The 24,765-nt window shown below is 40.3% G+C and overlaps 1 protein-coding gene across 8 annotated transcripts in view; it reads left to right on the top strand.

Annotated features, from left to right (window-relative positions):
• ARHGEF3 (Rho guanine nucleotide exchange factor 3) overlaps positions 1–24,477 on the top strand; it is a 329,819-nt gene extending 305,342 nt beyond the window's left edge. For 7 of the 8 annotated variants that reach the window (XM_025885066.2, XM_073901404.1, XM_073901403.1 and 4 more), the window contains 7 exons: positions 542–604; positions 2,665–2,761; positions 2,938–3,014; positions 7,868–8,125; positions 16,568–16,738; positions 20,339–20,525; positions 22,276–24,477. In XM_025885066.2, the coding sequence (XP_025740851.1) occupies positions 542–604; positions 2,665–2,761; positions 2,938–3,014; positions 7,868–8,125; positions 16,568–16,738; positions 20,339–20,525; positions 22,276–22,628 (1,206 nt within the window). In that variant the 3' untranslated portion in view covers positions 22,629–24,477. The remainder of the gene's footprint in view (positions 1–541; positions 605–2,664; positions 2,762–2,937; positions 3,015–7,867; positions 8,126–16,567; positions 16,739–20,338; positions 20,526–22,275) is intronic. The other variant, XR_012380906.1, reaches the window with a different exon arrangement.
• Positions 24,478–24,765: the final 288 nt, after the last annotated feature.

Below are 24,765 nucleotides of genomic sequence, written 5' to 3'. Positions count from 1 at the left end.
ATTTAGAGTGATAAAATATTGGATTCTTCCTACAATTCCAGCCTCAAGACAAGTGGCTGATAAGAATAAAGCTTTCTGCTGAGATTCACCTTCTGTTGAGTAGAACAAAGACAAATTGTGATGGTCCAGTTCATAATACTGCCATGCCCATCACTGAGAACAGACCTGTTTATGATGGTTGCTGCACACATGAGAGACGCAGAATCCAACTGTCATTATTTTACCTAAAATAGTTCCCTCTTGTTTGGCTGCACCCAAGTTCTGTAACGTGAAAGATGACTTACTGGGTTGGAAACATATGTGGAACCCCTTTCTTCCACAAACAGGTGAGTACATTATATAGAAGTTTTGCAAAATTCTTCCTTTATAGGTTTTAGCTACTTAGATGCATTTGCTGCAGGTTAATTTAACTTTTTAAAGAATCCTTTAAAAATGTTTAAGAAATGGGTAGATCTGGGGCTTTGAGCAACAGAACCAGCACTGTTTGAATTTGGTCTCATAAATGGAATGTTCAGTGAATGTGTTTTGTCTTTGCTTGCAGGCAATCTTTGAGCTTTCCCAAGGAGAAGAAGACTTGATAGAGGACTTGAAATTGGCAAAAAAGGTAAATTTGAATCCAGTAGTCATTTGAACCACCTCCTTTTTTTTTTTTCTTATGAGTAATTTCACAATTCTAAGATTATGCTTTAGGAGCACTCTTTTTATGACTAAGACAGATCAACAGTTGAGAAGAATCTGCACAAACCAAGTAGTGGGGAAAATGGCTCAAAACAAGAAGGTTCTCTGCATCTGGTGCCTGTAGGGTTTCTCCTGTGCATGTCTCTAATGCACCTCAAAGAATATTTGAGTTTAATCAGGAAGTGTTCATAGAGGCCTGACTTTCCATATATTTCATTGTCTCTCATGCGGAGCCTCCTTACCCTTGGGAGAGAGCATGCGGATGTCTGAAACTGGAACGATGTCTTAGAAATAAAGCCACTTGAATCTCCTAAGTAGAGAAACTGGTTAAGTGAGGCAGTTGGATACTATCATGTGAATTAGGGTCTTTTATATAGAAACTTGTGTTTTAATCACATTGTGTGCGGGAAGGGAGAGGAAACCCAAGCCTTCGAGCCTGTGTTGTCTGGACAACAAACTTTCCTCAAAAACCTTTCCATTCCAGTGACATCCCCCACCCCCCGAAGGCTGAAATCCAAACTCCTTCATCTGATATCACCAGCCCCCTTTAAAGAATCACAGGGTTGGAAAGATGCCTCCCTTCTTTTAAGTGTCCTTAGTCCAGATTCCTGCTAATATGAAGTCCCGTCTGTAGCATTCCCAGGAGATGGCCATCCACACTTCGCTTGGACACAGCCAAGAAACTGAGTTTTTAGGCAGGGCTGGAGGAGGAGGAAGACAGAGATGACAAAGAAGGCATTTAACTCTGTTTCAAGATTTCCCAAAGCTAAGCACCTTAAGGATGTTTTACTGCCGTCCTTTTGCTTATGGTGGTTCTACCTTCTTGGAAACCCTTCCTTTCCCTTCAACCATCCATATCCAGCCATCCTCCAGGAACTAGCTCAAATCTCAGTTCATTCCTCACCAGTATTTACTGCCTCCTCCTCCATGCCAGGCAGCTCTTCTTAAATCTCCCTTGACTGCTCCAGCTTTAATTCTCTCACCCTCTAAGCAGTTATAGTTTGATCAGTTTTTGCTGCTATGGGACATCTCTCCTGTTTTTAGTCTTGAGCTTTTAAAAACATATATCTAATTATCCACGTGTTTTTCTTACCTCCCAATTAGCTTTATAAATCTTCTTGGAAGCAGGGACTGTGCCATCTGAGTTTTTGCACTCTAGTACAGTGACCTGGGTATGATTGTGCGTTCTTATTTAATTATCATTAATAAGAGATGATAAGATTGACAGAGATTTTGGTCTGTTGGCTTCAGAGCAGTCATAAAGGATGCCATCACTTTTCTTTTTTTTAATTTAATTTTATTTTATTATGTTATGTCACCATACATCATTAGTTTTTGATGTAGTGTTCCATGATTCATTGTTTGTGTATAACACCCAGTGCTCCACGCAGTACATGCCCTCATTAATACCCATCACCAGGCTAACCCATCCCCCCACCCCCCTCCCCTCTAGAACCCTCAGTTTGTTTCTTGGAGTCCATCATCTCTCATGGTTCGTCTCCTCCTCTGATTTCCCCCCCTTCATTTTTCCCTTCCTTCTCTTAATGGCCTCTTCTTTCTTTGCTTAGTTTAAGTAGGGACTAATTGAAAAAGAACCTGCTAGTAACTAATTCTGTATAAATTAGGAGCTTTTCAAGCTGCAAGATCTTCAATAACGTTAAATTTTAAAACATTATACAAATCAGATCAGCTCCGTACTTAGCATTTGTGCCCTTGTCTAGATGTATGACATACTAGAATAAAAAAGCTTTTTAAAAATCTGCTTTGGTTTATCAACAACCACCAACGGCTCAAGGCAATGCTGGATTCTCATCTGCTCTGGCCACACCCATCCGGTGTCTCCGCAGCATTATGGAAGAAGTTGTTGGGGAGAGCCAAATATTTTGTTACTATGTGGGGCCTCACAGACACCGACGCCATTTACATTAACCACTTGCTTCCTCTGATTTTAAATGTTTGCTTCTATCTCTTGCCCTTCTTGTGCAGGCCTATCATGACCCCATGCTGAAACTCTCCATAATGACAGAACAAGAGTTGAATCAAATTTTTGGAACACTGGACTCTCTCATTCCTCTACACGAAGGTATAATTTTGTTCCCAGAATGAGTCATGACTTGTAGCCTTAATTGAGTCGTCCCACAAGTCATGATTATGTAATAATGTGATTAACCCAGAATCTACTTCCAGTCTTGTTCATATTTGAATGCCTAACAAAATAAGCATTCTGTTTTGTTTTGTTGTTGTTATTTTTTTAACCAGAGCTTCTTAGTCAACTTCGAGATGCTCGGAAGCCTGATGGCTCCACCGAACATGTTGGTCCCATCCTCGTGGGCTGGGTAAGAAAAGTTCTCTAGTCTTGATTGAGCATAAATTTCAATAACAGAGATAGAGTTTCACTTTAGCTAGACTTTTTGTATTGGCAAATATTAGTTTTACATCATAAATGGCAAATTCCTAGCAAAATTTATCATATTTAGGCTGTATCTCTTCAACCCATGGAAACAGTTTTTTTTCCTTAATACAAATTTGCAGCATTTAAAGATAACATGGCCTTTTTGCAACAAAATAAGTAAAGGCCCACATGAAATGGTTACTAGTTTTACATTAAATAAGGTGAAATGAGAAGAGACCAATTACTACTAATATAATTGTTATCATTTCTATTCCAGTAAATATTCACAGACATATTCGTATCCATCACCAAAAAAAAGGCGCTTTTATTCAGCCTTCAAAAAAAACTCTCATGGTCAAGTGTAGTTTCATACACAAGGTAATACTAAATGTTGTTAATGTTTAGCCTATATCTGATTTTGAGTAACTTCATAGGAAGGCTTGGTATCATGTTGACCTTCATCCCAAATAACCCATTCCCTTTCCTAATTAAACAAAGAATAATAGCTGTGACCTTAGATTAGGGGTTCTAAATTTATGGTCTTCGGGCTGAATTTGTGTTTTGTTGGGTGCATAATGTGGTCATTCATTTGCTTAACGTTCTTTAGACCAGGCATGCACTTTCTATTTTGCCACGGTCCCCACCATTCCCTATTACCATACCTCTGTTTCCTTTGAGTCTTTGAGTGTACCAGCCCAGCTCCAGGTGGTTTTCATTTGTCATGAAGCAGGTAATAAAAGCAGATTACTTTGATGACTTCTTCCAGGCAAGGTTAGATCTCTCATCTCTCTGATCCACACAGTCTTCCAGAAAAATAGGCAGGAATTGCTACGGCAGCCAGCATTAGAGTAATCCCACTGTTTGGGGAATGTTGTGAAGGTTATAAATCCTACTATCACTGTGTGAGTTCTCTTGATCCGGTTACACTTGTAGTTATATTTTAACCTTCCTAGGCCTTCCGGTTCCTGCGTTTCGATGTTGATCCCTTATCCTAACTTCTGCTTCTCAATTACTGCCTTGATCAAGAAAGTTTGAGGGTTTCATGACTTGGATAGCTTTAGTTCAGAAGTCACTTTTAGCATGGAGGCCGAAATACCCCAAGGGCATCTGAAAGGCAAGCAATGTTCTAAGATGAATAATTTAGAAAACGTGCCTTAATATTTCAGGAGAGCTCATTCATCTTATATTTTTGACTTATTATAAGATGTGGTAGGTGTTTTAACTTCTTTAGCCTTCAAAGAAATTTCTCTAAAGAGAGCCAGCCAGCTGGAGACAGAGAAGGTGTAATGAGAAGAGAGATTCTGCCTCAATATTTCTTAAACTTCCTGAGTCTGTGGGCTGCTTTGATGGGCATGGGGGGGCCACTGAGGCCACACTCCAAAATTAGCACGATGCTGCTGTCTTTGACGAGATGGCAATATAGAACGACATGGTTTCCATAGGCATCATATACAAACTGTCAGTTCACACCAGAAGCAGAAGTGGTTTTGCCTTGTTATTAATTTACCTTGTTATTTGCCTTGTTATTAATTTTTTTTCTGAAGTAAGTGTTTGCCACTCTTATTAGGAAATTGGTTTGATCTGGGGGTGGCTTTTGCAGGCCTTTTCTGTACATACTCAAAGGAAATGTGACCATTTCCACTGCTCTCTGAACCCTTCAGACATCAAATGGGGACTTAAAGCTTGAAGAGCAGCCTAAAATTAAACAACTGGCCCATTGTGACCAGACCTCATGAGAAACGGCCCTTATTTATCAGGCCCGACGAGCTGTTAAATGTTTTCCCACTTTTAACTGCAGATGTGTCCGTGCGAGTGGGAACTGTAAACCAAGGGGTACATCTGTTTGAGTTCTGGTCTTTTTAACAGAACAAAATAAACATCTGAGGGGACTTTGAATGAGAAAAGTCAGAGCCCATTCGACCCATGAAAAATTGATTTATTCGCCACCCCCACCTCAACCTCCCCCCTCCCCTGGGGAAAAAAGGTGGGGAAAAAAAAAAAAAAACCTTTTAAACTAGTGAGCCTCCCAGATGGGACAGGCCTGGCCAGTCCTTTTGACCTTAGAATGAATCAATTACTTGTACTTTGAAGGCCTGAAGCAGAGTGGTGGTTTCCTCAGGGAGCCACCCTGGTCACTGAGGATCCGTCTCCCGCACCGGTGTAGGCCTGATCCCATACACTTCCCCTCTTGGACAGAAACAACTTCAGCGACTTATCTTCATGCTAACGTTTTTTCAGTAATATATTTATATAATTTAATAAATTTGAATAATTTACAAGCTCTCCAAGGCAGCAAGTTCTCATGTTAATTTGGGTTCTAATTAAGTTTTAATTCTATAGAGAGAGGCAGGGTACATGGAAGCAAAAAAAAAAATGGGTTTGTTCTGCCGCTTTTCACAAGGTTAGGGAGATAGAAAGAATTTCTAAAGAAAGTGAAACAGTTTCCTTTATAAATTCTTGATGGTCTATTTAAAGAGCTGTCAAGGAGTTCAGAGCTTTGGGGAGAAGGGTGGGGGAAGAACATGCTGCAGACTGGTTTTGTCTCTAGCTGAGCAAGTAGTTTTGCTTCTCTAAACCACAACTTCTTCAATAAAAATATCCTAGGGATATAACAAAAAAATAATTTTTTACTAATTATACTTTTGCTTTAATAGCTAGTACTTACAGATTCTTACCCAGAAGCCAAGCTCTTTTTTTGTCTGCCTTATCTCATTAAGAGATAGGACAGTAGTATATGCATTCTATAAGTGTGGAAACAGGCTCAGAAGGGTCACCTGACTAGTAACTGTCCAGGTTAGGCTTTGAGCATGATTATCCCTGGTTCCAGAGTCTGCCCGCTTAACCACTGTATTATCACCTCTCACATTTTATGTAAGTGAATGTGTATGTATTTGGGAACCAGGATGTGTACGTTCTTCCTTCCCTATCAAGTCATCACTCATGGTCCTTTCTAGCCAGTGGGGTTGAACCAGATCGCCTTTCAGGTCATGCCCAGGAAATGAGCACCCTTTCAGGTGTGAACAGGACCAGAGCTGGTTCGGGTTGCCATGGCAGTGGGGGCGGCAGGATCAGAGGGTAATGGCCCATTGGAGGGTGAGCAGCAGTGTGGTCAGAGTTCCTCACTGGTGTACATCTGATAGTTACTGCTCATTTGTTTCTCCATAATGAAAACATTGGGCATTTTCAAGTCTTTTTAAAAGGCGAGGAAGTGGGAATGAAATTAAGAGGGCCTGAAGCTCTTTTTAATTAACTCTGAAAATCTAAATTACAAGCCACAATACCACCTCTGGAGTGTGTGTGTGTGTGTGTGTGTGTGTGTGTGTGTGTGTGTGTGTGTGTGTGTGTAAGTGTGTAAGTAGCAATTATCATTACTTTCAAATATAAGGTTGAGGAAAGCATTTCTGCAGCTCTTTTTAACACAAGTAAAGGTTTGTGTTTTTTATGACCCATAAGGAAGGTAGACCTTTCCAAAGAATGTTAAACTCGACAGTGAACTTAAACATTACTTCCTTGGTATCTTTTTTTTGGTTTCAGTCACTGAGAAAATAATTTCAATAAGAGGTATAAAAGAAGCACCAGAATACTTACACTTTGACCCATTGTTCAGATGCTGCCACAGTTTATTTCTAAGCCATGTTCCCAGGCCATCAAATATTACCTAATCTGGAAACCATTAAACACCATTTATTTGTTCATTCAGAATATAAACTTTGAATGTCTGTGGATGGTAGGCCCAATGCAAAGTTTGAGGATGCAGAAATTAAAGACCCTCTTGCCACTGTCTTGCTCTGAATCCCTCCACAGGTCAGGGGTTGTGGTAAATGTGGCTCCTTAGTCCAAGAGAGAGAAGCAAACACAGTGGGGCCACTGGCAGCTTTTTATTGCCTCTGGTACCTTTCCGGAAGCTGACAGCCCATGCATTAGGATGCTGAGTCTTGGGTGCCACTAAAAGGAAGGAGTGGAAAAGGGAGATGAACAGCCTTCTTACTGGGTCTCTGACTCTGTGTTTGCACAGTGTGACTGATGGGACATGTCAGGGAAATTAGTATTTTGCTGGAAGGAAGATAGTGAAGTTGAAGTGTTCCAAAGTCTTTAGGCTTAAATGTTCTTTGCATGGTGTTGTGATGTTAACCATGAGGTATAGACAAGAATCTAACTTAAAAGATTTTTCTAAATGCTTCCTGCATCTAATTTTTTAATTATACTTTTGCTTTAACTTCGTGGAGTTCTTTATAATTGGCCCACCTTGGAACCAGGTAACCTTCAGCTAACATAGAGATGCTTGCACCAGGCCTTGCAAAGGGCTGGGCCATGAAGTCTGACTCCTTGCTTTCTTGTTATGCCACTAAGTCTTCCAGATGAGTTTCTTATGAATAATTTTAAAAGAAATCCCGTTTGTTTGTTTTTAAAGATAGGAAGCTTTCCCCTCACCAGACACTTTTGGAAGTTCAGGAAAATTTTGAGCTGTATGTGTATGCAGTTTTTCTGGTTCTTTTGTTTCTAGCTTAGATTGGCAGAAACCCAAACAAATTATGATGGGGTCTTAACAATCAAGAAACTAAATGTGCAACTAAGAAAATAACTTCGTGCAAGCAAGCCAAACCCTAAAAACTGTTCATTGCCTGAGATTTTGAAGATTGCACTAGTCCTGTCTCCTCTAGTCATGCACATAAAGGAATGTTGGCCAGGCCTGGAGATCAGTTAGGTTTTGTTCAGTCTGCTCAAGTGATACTCGCTGGTAGCTTCAGAGCACAATTAGCTCCACACTCCAACCCTGTTTTGATGTTCCTTTCCTAGCTGCCTTGTCTCAGCTCCTACGACAGCTACTGTAGCAATCAAGTCGCCGCCAAAGCTCTGCTGGACCACAAAAAACAAGACCATCGAGTCCAGGATTTCCTACAGCGATGTTTAGAATCCCCCTTTAGCCGCAAGCTAGATCTCTGGAATTTTCTTGATATTCCAAGGAGCCGTCTAGTGAAATACCCTCTGCTTCTTCGAGAAATCTTGAGGCACACACCAAATGATAATCCAGATCAGCAACACCTGGAAGAAGCTGTAAGTGCGTCTGTTTCTTTCTGTCTTTACCTTGTTTTCTCCATTGTGTCTAGATTGGGTGCATGGATGAATGGTGGGTGTCTGGGTACACGGGACCCAGGGGTCTTGGCTTCCAGGCTTGGTGCTACCATCAGTCATGTTTTGATTTTGAAAGTGACTTCTTCTCTCTCTGCCTCACTCTCCCAACCTATAAAATGCAGTGTTTATATGAAATACACCCAAAGGTTGCTTTGATTTCTAAAAGTTCTTGATTTTGTGTAGGTGACTCTGTAATCTGTGATTACAATTCATAATAAACTAATCTGTTACAACAGTTGCGAGGGTTAAGATCTCTGGAGATTTTAAATTGAATATCTTTGTTTAGTTAGCAAATCGGAGTTACCTCTTACCTTAGCCCCTGAACCCATTTGTGAAGTCGACACCCATTTCAGATCCATCTCTCTTCGGCCTCTGACTGCAGTGAGGGTCCAACCTAGTCAAACCTCCTGCTCACCAGAAAATGTTCATTAAGTATGGAGAGAGAGAGATTCTTCCCTAGCAGCAGTAGAAGACCAGGAAAATGGATCCATCTCATGAGAATGTTGTGAACAGTGAGTGTTCTGTCTGGAGAGCTTGGTTCTGATTGGGGTGCTCTGCAGGACAGGGCAGAGGTGATAGCAGGCCAGGAGGACCCAGTGGCCTGAGCAAAGCTTTGGAAGAATGACAGGACAAGGAAATGCCTGGGGACTACCATGGATCGGTCTGCCCACAGTTGAGGATACTCTGAGGAAGCTGCAGGAGAGAAGGCAGGAGATGGGAGTTCAGATCTGGTTTAGAGGATTTTAAATAGATGTTTTTCCTTTGTTTGTTTGTTGTTTTCTAAGTAGCTGGGATTCAGGGTTCAAATCCCAGCTCCATTGCTGACAAGCTGTGGAACCTTGGACACGTTAGTCTCCTTGTCTGTAGGACAGGGGACAGCGGAGGAAGTGGCTAGGGCCAGGGAGGCAAGCTGAGAGGCTGCTGCAGTGGTCCAGGCATGCAGTCATGGAAACCTGCTGAGGGAGGAGCCATGGGGATGGAGGCTTACCAATTCAAAGGGCTCATTCCCTGACTGCATCTGGAACGGAAAGAGGATATGCATAGGTGACTTGAAAATCAGAAGCCATGAAACCTATGAGCAAACTATCTCCTCCCAGAGAGGGGTTTAATAATAATTAGTAGTAATCACAACAATAATAATTCTAGCAATACCTGCTGACATTTCTTGAGTACCTAGTAAATCAGCTTTATGTAATCACTTTATAGGTTATATATCTCATTTAATCCTTATAATAATCTATGAGATAGCTGTCCTTGTTAGGGTTAGATAGCTGTCCATATTCCAGAAGAGGCTTGGGGGGGCTTAAATAACTTGCCTGGGTCCAGAGCCAGCACGTGATGAAGTTGATGTCAAATCTCTCAGTGTGGACTGCAAATACTGTGCCTGTTCCACTATTTTATGATCCTGTACCATGGAGCTGAAAGCCTGGTTGCTTCCTTGAGCCCCCGTTGCCTGTAGGATTACAGAAAACTGCCCAGCTTTGTGGAGAGGCCTCATGGGTGCAGAGCTGGGCCAGGTGCCTCCTTGTAGGGATAGAGAAGATAGAGGAAAGATGCTCTTGACTGATTGCAAACACACACAGACCAGGTCCCCAATCCAGCATGGATAAGGGACACACGCACTGGGGAGGAGGCCCATCCCATTTCATCATGTCTGTTTTTTACTACCATTGGAAGCATGCAGTAGGGTTGCCTCCTGTCCATATTTCATCCCAGCAAGTGTGTGGTCTGCAGGAATGAAAACAACAGGGAGCTCGAGCTAGTCTAAATAATTACTTTTTTGAAGCACGTGAGCCTGCTCTGAGTTTTACTGTTAAGATTTCTTCTTTTTAATATGCAGCATGAAAGAAGAATGCTCTGTTTCTAAAATTGCCCAGTGAGCTAAAGTTTGGATTTAAAAACAGATAAGAAGACGGTTGTTTGCAATATGAAAGGATGTACCAGTTTCCCTAGTGCATAAAATGTGATGTCATTTTTAAAAGTTGAATCTGCACCTAGTTATTCAGGCAGATTTGTGTGTGAAGCATGGCAGACCCACATTTGAAAATGTCTGCAAAGCAAGTCTTCTAAATGCCCACTTATACAATAGTGGCACAGCAATGTTGGGGTTTTTTTTTTCCTCTTCTTTTCAAAATCCTCTGGGCATTAACCCAGATGAACAGAAATATTTAGCCCTGTACTCTTGGGGTGCCTGGATGGCTCAGTCGTTAAGTGTCTGCCTTCAGCTCAGGTCATGATCCCAGGGTCCTGGGATTGAGCCCCACATCGGGCTCCCTGCTCCGCGAGAAGCCTGCTTCTCCCTCTCCCATTCCCCCTGCTTGTGTTCCCTCTCTCGCTGTGTCTCTCTCTGTCAAATAAATAAATAAAATCTTTAAAAAAATTTAGCCCTGTACTCTTGGGTACATTGTGAATGCCTGATAAACATAAAACCCATAGTACCAACGTAGCTTGAATTACATGTTCCCTGAATAGATTTTCCACCTATGAAAAGGGAAAAATCAGAGACCCTAATAAGTAAATTGCTTCTTCACCAAAGTGTCCAGTCCTATAATTAGATCTAAAAAATGTCTTGCTTTTACTGCAATGCATAAACTACCACATCTTTATTAGAATTTCTTAACAGTATTTTGGAGGGTTAATAGAAATTTCCCCCAAAGGAGAACATTTTTAAATAGAACTTCAGATATTTAGATAGTCCAGAGGTCTGGTTGTTTATCATTTTAAATTCTAAGGATTGTTTCAGCCAACAAATGATCTGGCAGACCATCTCTTCACTCCGCCCGCCACTGTTCCCCAACTCCTTAAAAAAAAAAAAAATCACTGGAATCAATGAGAACAGTCCTGCTGTTCCTGCCATGCTGGCTGCTATTCTTGGTTCATGTCACAAGCCTACGAATAGATGACATTACCGCACAAGGAACCAGGCAGGGCTTTTAGATTCCGCTTTGAGGATGATGATTACGGCATGTGTGGGCTTAACGCCTGCTCTGTTACCAGGTATTTGTCATCGTCTTGCTTTACTGGTCCTTTCCCTTCAGTTTGAACCCTGATGAGAGGTGCAACAATGAATTGAACTTGAATGCACAACCACCATGACTGTTTGCTATTGGCAATCTGCTATATACACCTTTATTCCTCCCTGCGATTCTGCACAATAAATACCTCTCAAGAACCAATACAGGGGCACCTGTGTGGTTCAGTCGGTTGAGCATCCCATTCTTGGTTTCGACTCAGACCATGATCTCATGGGTCTTGGGCTCAAGCCCCGGTTGGGCTCTGCACTCAGCAGGGAGTCTGCTTGAGATTCTCTCCCTCTGCCCCTCCCCCCACTTGCATTTTCTCTCTCTCTCTCTCTCAAATTTATAAATCTTAAAAAAAAGTGCAGAGATTAGATGCTTATGGTGTAGAGGTGGATATAACTACAAAACAAGATTTTTAATAAATGAAAGCAGGCCCAGAAGTGCTATTATAATGTCCACAAAGAATGTAGAATAACGCTGATTGTTTCTATCATTTGGTCTCTCTAGTTTTTCAAACACCAGAGAAAGAAGTAGCATCAGACAGTAGTCATAGCTGCCTGAGGAACCACTGGGCTGTGTGAGTTTATTAATCTTCATGTGATATGTCAGCTGTTCAGTCCCTGAGTTAAATTAGGAAGTGCACACATATTTATGCCTACAGTACATCATTTTTCTGGTCTCCTGGATACTTGCAGGAACCTCAGAAAATTGACTCAAGACCCAGTTAATGCCAGGTAAACCTAGTAATAGTAAACTCTAAAAAGAGCCACAGCAATTAATGCTAAGACCTTTAAAAGCAAGGAAAAAGTATGGATTCCACAACATATTAAAAGGGTAGTAAGGTTAAAGATTAAGGTAGACATAAAAGAATTTGTCAGGTACCTCCCATATATTTTAAGGCTTCTTGAGGGCAGGGACCCTGTCTCATTTCTTTGAATGATACCATCTAGTTTGACACTGGACAGATGCTCAACAAGCATTAATTGAATTAATTTGAAGGATGAGTCATAAGTTTAGTATGTTTTGTGAAGTTTCCTTTTCTTTTTTCTTTTTTTTTTTTTTTGTTTTTTTTTTTTTGAAAGTAACAATAACCAGGCATGTCTGAAAACCAAGAGGGGGGGAAAAACAAAGAGAAAGTTTGTGTATCAAAGCGTTCTATTTATTTATTTTATGTTAGTAAAACTCAGGTTAATTTCATAGGACTTATATTTAATGTCACATTGACATTAAAAGCCAAAAAAATTATTTTATGCTACAAAAAGCCTGTGTTTTTTAAAAAGGTGTATTTATTATCAAAGTAGTGCTACCGCCAAAATTTGGGAGATAGAGAAAAGAATAAATGAGCTTTAAAACTCATAACAGCTACAAAAATATATAGATTATGCATCTGTTCATAGGGTATAGTCACCAGACTTCAACTCAGAGCTGTAAGATCTTCTGTCAGACTTGCATGGAAATGCCAGAGTTCTAACTGGGTAGAAGTTTTATCCAGTTGGCTTTGGGCAGAAGGTATCATTTCACTAGAATGTGAAAAATAATCACTTAACAATCTTAGAATTCACTGCCACTTTAACACATTACAAGATCTGGTAAGTTCTCACTGAGTAAAGTCTTCTTTTAAAAAAAATCTTGCTTTTCAGAGATTGTTTTGTTTTTCCATTAAGTAAATGTAACCAAGAAGAGACCTTATTACCATTTCTCATCTGTTAAGCTCTTTCCTGCTAATAACGTGAGTCCTGGGCTGCAAGGGTGCTTCAGTATTCGCAAATCAACCAACATGATACACTACATTAATAAAAAAGGATAAGAACCACATGATCATTTCAATAGATGCAGAAAAAAACATTTGACAAGGCACAACATCCATTCATGATAAAATTCTCAACAAAGTAGATTTAGAAGGAGCATACCTCAAAATCATAAAGGCCATATATGAAAAACACACAGCGAATGTCATCCTCAATGGGGAAAAACTGAGAGTGTTTCCTCTATGGTCTGGAACAAGAGAGGGATGTCCACTCTCACCACTGTTATTTAACATAGTACTGGAAGTTCTAGGCACAGCAATCAGACAACAAAAAGAAATAAAAGGCATTCAAATCAGCAAGGAAGAAGTCAAACTTTCACTATTTGCAGATGACATAATATTCTATGTAGAAAACCCAGAAGACTCCACCAATAAAATCGCTACAACTGATAAATGAATTCAGTAAATTCTCAGGATACAAAATCAATGTATATAAATTCGTTGTATTTCTATACACCAATAATGAAGCAGCAGAAAGAGAAATTAAGGAATCAATCCCATTTACGATTGTACCAAAAACAATAAAATACCTAGGAACACATCTAACCAAAGAGGTGAAAGATCTGTATTCTGAAAACTATGAAACACTAATGACAAAATTGAAGATCACACAAAGAAATGGAAAGACATTCTGTGCTCATGGATTGGAGAACAAATATTGTTAAAATGTCTATACTAACAAAGAAGTCTATACATTTAATGCAATCCCTATCAAAATACCAACAGCATTTTTCACAGAGCTAGAACAAACAATCCTAAAACTTGTATGCATCTACAAAAGACCCTGAATAGCCAAAGCAGCCTTGATAAAGAAAAGCAAAGGTGGAGGCATCACAATCCAGACTTCAAGTTATATTACAAAGCTGTAGTGATCAAGACAGTATGATACTGGTACAAAAATAGACATAGATCAATGGAACAGAGCAGAAAACCCAGAAATGAACCCATGACTCTGTGGTCAATTAACCTTCAACAAAGCAGGACAGAATATCCAATGGAAAAAACAGTCTCTTCAACAAATGGTTTTGGGAAAACTGGACAGCAACATACAAAAGAATGAAACTGGATTACTTTCTTACACCATACACAAAAATAGATTCAAAAATGGATGAAAGACCTAACTGTGACACAGGAAACCATCAAAATCCTAGAGGAGAACACAGGCAGTAACCTTTTTGACAATAGCTGTAGCAACTTCTTTCTAGATATGTTTCCTGAGGCCAGGGAAACAGAAGCAAAAATTAATTATTGGGACTTCATCAAAATAAAAAGCTTCTATACAGTGAGGGAAGCAATCAACAAAACTGAAAAGCAACCTACAGAATGGGAGAAGATATTTGCAAATGATACATCTGAAAAAGGGTTAGTATCAAATATATATAAAGAACTTATAGGGGCGCCTGGGTGGCTCAGTTGGTTAAGCGACTGCCTTCAGCTCAGGTCATGATCCTCGAGTCCCGGGATCAAGTCCCGCATCGGGCTCCCTGCTCAGCGGGGAGTCTGCTTCTCCCTCTGACCCTCTTCCCTCTCGTGCTCTCTATCTCTCATTCTCTCTCTCTCAAATAAATAAAATCTTAAAAAAAAGAACTTAACAACTCAATGCCCCAAAAATGAATAATCCAATTAAAAAATGAGCAGAAGACATGAATAGACATTTTTCCAAAGAAGACATACAGATGGCCAGCAGACACATGAAAAGATGCTCAACATCACTGATCATCAGGGAAATACAAATCAAAACGACAATGAGATACCACCTCACTCCTGTCAGAATGGCTAAAATTAACAAAACAAGAAACAATAGGTGTTGGCAAGGATGTGGAGAAAGAGGAACTCTCTTGCAGTGTTGGTGGGAATGCAGACTGGTGCAGCCACTGTAGAAAACAGAATGGAGGTTCCTCAAAAAGTTAAAAATAGAACTACCTTATGATCCAACAATTGCACTACCAGGTATTTACAGAAAGAATATAAAAATGCTAATTCTAAGGGATACATGCACTCCAATGTTTACAGCAGCAATATCTACAATAGCCAAATTATGGAAACAGCCCAAATGTCCACTGACTGATGAATGGATAAAGAACATGGGGTGTGTGTGTGTGTGTGTGTGTACATATATATAACTATATATATAATGGAATATTAGCCATAAAGAATGAAATTTTGCCATTTACAATGACATGGATGGAGCTAGAGAGTATTATGCTAGGTGAAATCAGTCAGAGAAAGACAAGTACCATATGATTTCACTCATATGTGGAATCTAAGAAACAAGCAAAGGGGGAGAAAAGAGGGAGGAAGAGAGGGAGAGAGAGAAAGAGAGAGAGAGAGAGGCAAACCAAGAAACAGACTCTTAACTACAGAGAACAAACTGATGGTTGCCAGAGGGGTTTAGGGGATGGGTGAAATAGATGATGGGGATTAAGGAGTACACTTGTGATGAGCACAGGGTGTTGTATGGAAGTGTTGAATCATTTGTACACCTGAAACTATTACACTCTATGTTAACTGGAATTTAAATAAAAACTTAAAAAAATACTACTACCATAAGAAAGATGGGACTGCTGGTCTTTTCACTCTTAGAGGACAGAGGACCCTGCTGAGGAAGTCATCATTTTGCCTTTGGTTGGTGTCTTTGAGTTTTTACTCAACTAATTTCTTGTTCTTTGTTTTTTAGTATGTTATATCTTTTAGACATATGATCCATGTGATAGAACAACATATCAGAATAAATGCCCACTGATTGTGTCTGAGCGCTTGTACTCTTATTGCTTTGTTTTGTTTCATTTTGTATTAACAAGTGTGTCCACCCTTGATCTGAAATCCCTCCACCCCTAACATATTCACATGTGCTCTAGGCATGGGTGTGAGTGTATGTACAGAGACAAACAGTTCCCATCATTACACCTAGTGTCTTTCCATTTTTAGTTCTCTGTCCTTTTTAAATCATTTATGTTTTACCACTAAAAAGCTACCCAAATCATTTCATCACACCCAATTTGCAAATCTTGTTTGTAGGTTAGATTGAGTAGATATAGGGAAACCTTGAAACTGGATTCACACCCCTAAAGATGATCCCTTTTTGGGGCTACTACATTCTGCTTTGTTTTCTCTCCTTGGCTAAAGTTTTTATATGCCTATATTTTCAACATTGTAAGCATGTTTGAAGAAATGTGCAACATAGAGCTCAGTAGTTATGAGTCCTGCATAGCAAAAGCTATACCTTATATCTCTTCCTCTCAGATAAAATTATGCATCAACATCAGCTTTATATTTAATACAAATGCCTGTATGTGTATACAAATATATATGTGTGTGTATATGTATATCTATGTGTATATGTATAGGTGGATAGATGGACACAATATATTCAAAGCATATATTTATTTTTGCCTTTTCCCAAAGCAGCAAGTTAGATAACAGAATCTCAGAATTAGATGCAAGTCTATCTTGGTGACCTTCTAGGCTGAGCCCCTGGGACTTACTGGTGTGGATGGTTTGCTTACTTTCCCCATACTTTCTTCTTTGTTTCCATAGATAAACATCATTCAGGGAATCGTGGCAGAAATCAACACCAAGACTGGGGAATCTGAGTGCCGCTATTACAAAGAGCGGCTTCTTTACTTGGAAGAAGGCCAGAAAGACTCTCTAATCGACAACTCGAGAGTGCTGTGTTGTCATGGAGAACTGAAGAACAATCGAGGGGTGGTGAGTGGCTACTCTCCCTCAGTGGTCTCATCCCGGGCCTCCCCCAATGCTTAATCCATTTGATGCCCAGCCGCTGTTACTCCGCCTTCCCTACCCAGGGTCACATTATTCAAACAAAAATTTCTTTCCAGTGTCTTTTGTATATAGGATCCCATATGTATATGGAAATATATATAATTATATACATTGTATATATATTCATATATTATAATTTATATATAAATAATATGTATTATGTTCCCAACTTATAATTAATATATATTTTTATATATTTCAGAAAATATATATTATATATATTTTTTAAAATTTCACTACCAGTATACATTCAGGAAGAATTTGGGTTGCCAACTTAGTATTTCATTTGATCATGACCTTCAGTAGCAAATACAGAACAGTTAACATCTCCTCCAGCTTTGATATCAGAAAACAAGGGGTGATTTTAACAGGATATAAAAAGTTTATGATCTCTCTAAAACACACTCTATATGAGTGTGTGTGTGTGTGTGTGTGTGTGTGTGTGTGTGTCAGAGTAGGTGGGGTATCCACAAGTTTCTTTTCTCCCAAATATAAAAAAGTGTATGATAAAACAGCTCTTAAATTGAAACTCTTAGCTTTATGAGAAATTCTTTGCTTTTTTTATGGATTGATACCCATCCACAGACTGCCATTTTAAACCAGTTTTTGCTTTAAAACTGGCTTCATATCTAACTCTGCCCAATTTCCTGGCTTTTAATCCTGAGTAGATATTGAAATTGTTCCTCCTCTCCTGTTATAGCAACTTGGACAGATCTCCCTGGAGCACTTTACTACAGTGGGTTGTAATTATCCACCATATGTCTGTCAGTATCTTCCATTATACTGTGATCTTTTAGGGTAGAGTCCATGTCTTGTTAATCCTCAGCACCTATTATGGGGACCTGGCATGTACTAAACACTCAGTACTGTTAGGTGAATGAGTGAGTGAATGAATGAATGAATATTTGTATAAAGGAAGGATGGATTTGAATTTTATGAGAGCTCAAAATTCATTTGACTCACCAGCCTATTTTTATGTGTAGCCAGTGGAAATTAAAGCTAATATGTCTATTATATATTATAATTTAAACATATTATACATAGGAATGTATACTTATATAATGTATAGGTTTTATTATATACAATAGATATTTAAATTCAATGTTGGGAAAGCCATCGAAAAAGAGAATCTCTTATTATATTTCATCTTCAGTATCTAGTCAACTCTTAGAATGAAAGCCAAAACTAGATTGAATAGTTCTTAATAAAGCTTTGATGATTTAAGAGTCAACCTTTTGACCTGGACTTTGGAGTGGCATTTGTGAGCAGGCTTGGAAATGTTCTTTGAAATCACTGAGTGTATATCATAGCGCCCATTATTAGAGCTGCTGGGGATCCAACTAGGTGATGGTCCAGCAGAGGTATTGAGACTGGTCACGGGCCACTGCTTGAAGAAGTATTTGTTTGACTACAGAGTTACTGATTGCTAGAAAGCTGCATTCTGCTTCTTGCTGATTTTCAGAAAACACTGGTGGACTTCTAATGTCTGATACTCTGGCTTCTTGAGCATTCTTTCTCAGAAGCCCTGTGGGAAATGGTTGGGACGATATATCACCACATGGAATGAGACCTATTCTCTTTCTGTCCCTCAGTCAAGGACTGAGACTCTCTGGTTGGCTATGCCTAGGGCATTAAAGATGAACTCTAGTTCATATTTCAGGCAGATAGATTTTTGAAAACAAAGATAGTAGTTGGGGTGGGAGATTTGTTTTAGTTACTTGTTTTTCCCAGTAGAATTACAGAAGTCTTTAAGGAACAAAGCCCTGTGTCAGAAGAAAAGCTTGATAGTTTGAGGGCTAAAAGAAGCATTCATAAATAAGGGATGTTTTTAAAAGGTTTCCCAGACAATCTGAGTTCAAATTATCTACCTTGGCTAGAGGATTGTTGAAGTAGAAACAGTGTAAAAACAACAACAACAAAAAATCCTAATGTTTAGTATATAAAACAATGACCAACTCCTTCCCTCCCCATCCCCAAAAGAAGTCTTAACATTATTCCTATATCCCCCTCAAAAAAAAGGAAAAAAGGCCCTTAACTTGGTTATTTTTTGCTTTACTCTGTTTAAATGCACTTTTGATAAACTTTCACTCCTCAGTCTCCTCCCACCCAGTACAAAATTATCAGTTTTATTTCCACCAGCCAACATTTGGTTAAGCTTTAATTTCTACAAGTACGTGTGTGTGTGTGTGTGTGTGTGTGTGTGTGTGTGTGTGTGTGTGTGTCAGAGTAGGTGGGGTATCCACAAGTTTCTTTTCTCCCAAATATAAAATTGTCTGATAATGCTGAATATGCTTCTCCTGCCCCAAAACAAGATTCTAATGTGAGTTTCCACCTCTTTGAGACCCCTGGGTTCACATTCCCAAATATCTCCACTGGAAAACCAGAACCAGCTAGAAAGGTCGTAGATCTTTTCACTTCAGTTCGTTAGCATTTCCAAACTGTGAGAAGAGTCTAGCACTTGGAATTGAATGGAGCCAATTTACCCCAGCTCCACCCAGTGAAATTGCTTTTATGATGTGGTTTGGGACAAGCCTTTATTTATTTATTTATTTTATTTATTTATTTTTTTTAAGATTTTATTTATTTATTTGACAGAGAGAGACAGTGAGAGCAGGAACACAAGCAGGGGGAGTGGGAGAGGGAGAAGCAGGCTTTCCGCTGAGCAGGGAGCCCGATGTGGGACTCGATCCCAGGACCCTGGGATCATGACCTGAGCCGAAGGCAGACGCTTAACGACTGAGCCACCCAGGCGCCCGACAAGCCTTTATTTTTGAGATTTTCTTTTCGCCCACAACACACACATCAGTCATCAGCCTTTTAAGCACAGCCTCTTCAGAACACTGAGGTTCTGAGGAACATAACTGAGAAGGACCAGTTCTTTGATCATCTTTCTTTGTGGCTACGACAGCACGCTCTGGTTCCCTCGGGAATGGGCAGTGTTCCGAGTTGGTGTGCCTGGATGGAGCTGATACTCAGCTCTGTGGCGTAAGGAACAAGTGTTTTTATGGGTTTGGGAAGCAAAGATTAATATTAGGCTTTGATATGCCAGTCGTATCCTTTATAGACTATTGTTCATTATGATCTCTTAGGATTATATTGGGTGCTATAAACCAAAGCCTGGGTGGGGGTGGGGGTACTCACTTCTTTTTCCTTCACTGCTCCCTTTATTCTATTCCCCCTTCTCATTTTTTTCTTACGGAAGCTGGAGGTTGTGTGTGTCTGCACAGGTTGTGAATATGCAGGATGATGATGTCCTTGGAGCCGGCAGTCCTGGCTGCAGATGTCTGTAGGCAGAAAGGCCTTCTCCGTGGGTGCCCCAGGGAGGCACTCCTCCAGGAAAGGCACTAGGTGCATCTGGAAATACCTCCAAGTTGCCCAACTTCTGTTCTGGAGGTAGATCTGAGCCTAGAAGTTCATAATACAGTGTGAAGCTGGTACCTGGGGACCTCTTATCCACAGAAGTCCATTAATCAACTTCTTATTAGGCAGTCGCTTAGGGAAATCCTGTGGATTTTTTTCTTCTAGAAACTGCATGTTTTCCTGTTCCAAGAAGTGCTTGTGATCACTCGAGCTGTCACCCACAATGAGCAGCTCTGCTACCAGTTGTACCGGCAGCCAATCCCCGTAAAGGACCTTCTGCTGGAAGACCTGCAGGATGGAGAAGTGAGGCTGGGCGGCTCCCTGCGTGGGGCATTTAGCAACAATGAGAGAAGTATGGATGGCTGTTGGCTTTGACCTGTTGAATGGTTTGGTGGTGGTGGTGGTTCAGAGGGAGTGGCTGGCTGGTGGAGAGAGAAGTAGCCATGGCCTTGGAGTCACACTACATTCCAATGCTGTCTCATTACTCCCTACTTGTGTAACCTTGTGCCACCTCTGTGAGCCTCAGTTTCCCATCTGTAAAATGGGCATGTATGCATACTAACTTTATAAAGTTGTTATAAGGATTAAGATACTGCAAGTGAACCTGTCTGCACATAACAGGTACTCCTTACATTACTTCTCTCTGTCTCCTTCCATTGGATAAAAGCATGCTTAATCCCAGATAGCCCCTGTGTCAATACCAGTTGCTTACTGGTAGCTCTTGTAGAGCCAGGGCAATCATCCCTAAAGAGGATTAAGAATGGTCACCTGGGTTGAGGATTCATCTGTAATTATTCTAATGGGCTTCTCTAACTTGAGATGTAATAAACAAATTAACCAAGAGGAGCTACAATGGCAGTGTTTACTGAGTATCTGTGTATATATCATTCCAGGCACTAGTATACTAAATGGTCAAACGAAACTAAACCATCAAATTCCTCCCCCTTACAGAGCTTACACTGTGATAGAGGAGATAGATGATGAATAAATATTCAGGTGCTGTTAAGAGAACTAAAGCCCAGTAGGGATAACAGTTGGAGGTTTGCTTTAGAGGAGAAGTCTTCCTCGAGAAAGTGACATTTGAGCCTCTTGGGTTAACAGGGCCATCATATTGTCAACATAATTAATATGTACTGCCTCTGACCTGCTCATTAGTCCCTCCGCCCTGGTGGTGGTGGTGGCAACTTCTATTTCTTGAATACAAACTATGTACCAGGTGTTGTAGAAGCACACGCGTTACCACCTTTAGCCCTCATAATAATCTTACAAGATAGGTCCTCTTCATTTCTCGCATTTTACAAATAAGGACGCTGAGTCATACACAAGTTAAGGCGCTTGCCCAGGAGCAAAAGGTGGAGCCTGAATTTATCTGAAGTGGTGGTTCCCAGACCGTTGGTTCCAGGGATAGTGCAAGGGGACTGAACACACCCATTTCTTCGAACCAAGCATTGCACGCGTCATGCGGGGCCCGTTATGCGCTGGTAAAACTAAATAAAATGTCTTCCAAATTGTGTGCTACCATTTTTCTTAAATACACATAGCTCCTATGGAGGTAATGAAAATGTATTTTTATTTTAAAGTGAAACTGAATTTGTAACAGCTCTGAGTTTTGCATATCTTCTCAGTCATTTAGGTACTATATGTGCAAGTACTGTTATCATGTGGAGGATCATGGACATGGTTTGATATTACACAGAGCTTCTTAAACTTGAAAAGGCTCTAACTTGGGGCAGTGGTTGAAAGTCCAGATTATCAGGCCCACCTTAGACCTATTGAATCCTAGTCTTTTAATGGTAGGGTCCGGGCATTATGTTTTTAACAAGCCCACGGGGGATTTTAATACGCACCCAGATTTAAACTGATGTCCACTTGCCAGCCTCAGGGGCAACCGAGAGCTACGCTGGTGTGAAATCCAGTTGCTTGATGGTGGCTGCAGGGTAGAGCTGAGCCATGTCCTGGACCAGTGGGACACATTTTGTAATCAATTAATGACGTCTGCCCTAGGTACAGGGTGTTAATGTCACCATATCAGTTATCTTTGGCCTGGGAAATACCTGTCCGTTGACCTTTTTTTTTTTTTTACATCTATTTTTCATTTCTAGTTAAAAACTTCTTCAGAGTAAGTTTCAAAAACGGTTCCCAAAGTCAGACCCACTCACTACAAGCCAACGACACCTTCAACAAACAGCAGTGGCTCAACTGCATTCGTCAAGCCAAAGAAACAGTTGTGTGTGCTGCCGGGCAGGCCGGGGTGCTGGACTCCGAGGGACCAGTCCTAAACCCTGCCACTGGGAGCCGGGAGCCACAGGGAGAAACAAAACTTGAGCAGATGGACCAATCGGACAGTGAGTCAGACTGTAGTATGGACACGAGCGAGGTCAGCCTCGACTGTGAGCGCATGGAACAGACAGACTCTTCCTGTGGGAACAGCAGGTACATCGAAAGCAACGTCTGACAGAGCCGTGTGTATTACCTGTACAGTATTTGCATTCCACACACGGAACGGTTTGGAGAAGCACTTTTTAATACTTTAGTGACCGTGTTGACCCCGTCTCTTGTATCTTGTATCTTTATCCCTAGTACTGTAACTGCCAATCTGTCCGTGTAAGCTGGGGTCTGTGGCAACTCTTACCCTGTATTGCATTTCACAAGTGTCTGGAGGGATGGAGAGGTACTTGAACAAGTTACTTTCACTTGTCCTGCTGGATTTTAAAAAATAGAAAAGACTCTCTAAACTACTGTTTCATGTAGATTGCTTAAAAAGAATCCTCCCTTGTTTCTCTAATGCTTTTCTAGCTCTTTGACATGATAGCTGAAGGCATGGAATTTACAGGGCCTGGCAAACGGCACGAGGAAGTCACTCGTGTATTGTGATGGTATGTGCAGGAAAACGGGAAAAGATCAATCCTTGCAGTGAACTTGGTTCAATGTTGTCCAACCAGAAAGCATGAAAACATCCCTGGGGATGCTGGACGCTTAATTGTGCAAAGGAAGAAGCACTGTGTTGACCTTACAGTGTCATCAAGTGCAAATTTGATGCAATAATCTATTAGGACGTGGAACAGTGTCTGACCTTGAAAGGACCAGTATGAAAGCAGCCGCCAGCTCTGAATCTTGACCTGAAATGCATTTGCACCGGAGCGGCGGTGGTTGGGGGGGGGGGGGTGCCTGTCATAGTTGCTGGCTTGCCTTAGAGAGCCATTTCTAGCTGAAGACACCAGAATAGAACTCAAAAGTCCTGGGAATACCCAGCAGGCTAATAAGAAGGACCATTATCATTTTGTTTCATGTGCCAAGGCCTACTCATATTTTGGAGCACTGAGGAAGAGACCGCAGGTGAGTCAGTGACTCTGTTTACAGAAACATGTAAGAGGAGGAGTTTGGAAGAAGAGCTTCATCATGACCTTAGGCGGGAAACATTAAGAGAAAAACAAGGTCCAGTGCCCTTCTGGGAAAGGCCAGCACCTTGGGTTTTCCTGCTCTGCTTTTGGGTCATCACTTTGCCAGTCTCTGGCTCTGTGCTGTGATCAGAGTCATAATTACATTCTCCATAGGCCAATTTTAATTAACTCTATGATTAATTAGGGGTCAGTTAGCCAAACTAGTAAGCTCTTTGTCTAGCCTTGATTTACAATGCAGAGTGGACTGCCGACCTTTAAAAAAAGTTAACTGAATACACAGAAAAGCTCCCTGTGAGTGTAAATATTAAGGATGACCTGTGCAAAATTATTCCCACACCAGCACTAGTAGTAATGATTCTAAATTATTGCCAAAAAGTTTTTTTTTAATCTTCTGTGTCTTTCAAGTTTACAGAGAGCAGTAAATGCTATGTTATTTTATTATGTACATCTAACATGTGCATTCAAAGAAGCTGTGTGACAAGATGTATCAATATAAAAACAAGGTAATATTACTTATTTTTCAAAAATGAAAAAATATTGTGGTCAATTTTACCCTGTAAAACATATTTCTGTATTTATAGATTTTAAACATGGTGAATTTTTTTTTCTATTATGAGTTTATTTAAAATTGCTTTGTTTCTCAAATTGTTACTGATTTAGCAAGTGAGTGAACTGCTGCAGATAGAAGCAGACATAAGCTGAGAACCGATGTTTGATGGTGGAGGAAAGAGTGAATCATTCTCTGCAGGAGCCATCGGCCACTTTGGTCAGTGTGTTGAGACAAGAGGTCCGTTAAGTGCTGGCCTATGGGAAGAAAGTGAATGTTTTGATGAAATGAATGTTTTTGTATAATGGCCTTAAATTTTTCTGGAAGCATTTCAAATAAATTACATTAAAATGTCACCTTCGTTGTGTACAGTATGTGCCCAACAAATGTCAAATTTCAGCTATCTTCCTGGGAGGTTCTTTCTGGAATTTTTGCTTGTTGTGCCCAAATACAAACTCTAAAATAGGGTGCAGGTTGAAATAAATGCTTCAATTTGATCTATCACAACTTTTGCAGAACTCCTATTTCTAAGATCTATTTTTTCAAGTATTCTTTATTCGTTCACTTATTCACTTACTCATGTTTAACCACTGTATCTTGAATCTGTACTGTGTGGAAAGTCCTAATTGTGATAGGAAAAGAGT

Source organism: Callorhinus ursinus, unplaced genomic scaffold (genome assembly GCF_003265705.2).
Source record: "Callorhinus ursinus isolate GAN/ISIS: 27379988/994484 unplaced genomic scaffold, GSC_fseal_2.0 scaffold15, whole genome shotgun sequence".
Lineage (NCBI taxonomy): Eukaryota > Metazoa > Chordata > Mammalia > Carnivora > Otariidae > Callorhinus > Callorhinus ursinus.
This window is presented reverse-complemented; position numbering and strand designations above follow the sequence as displayed.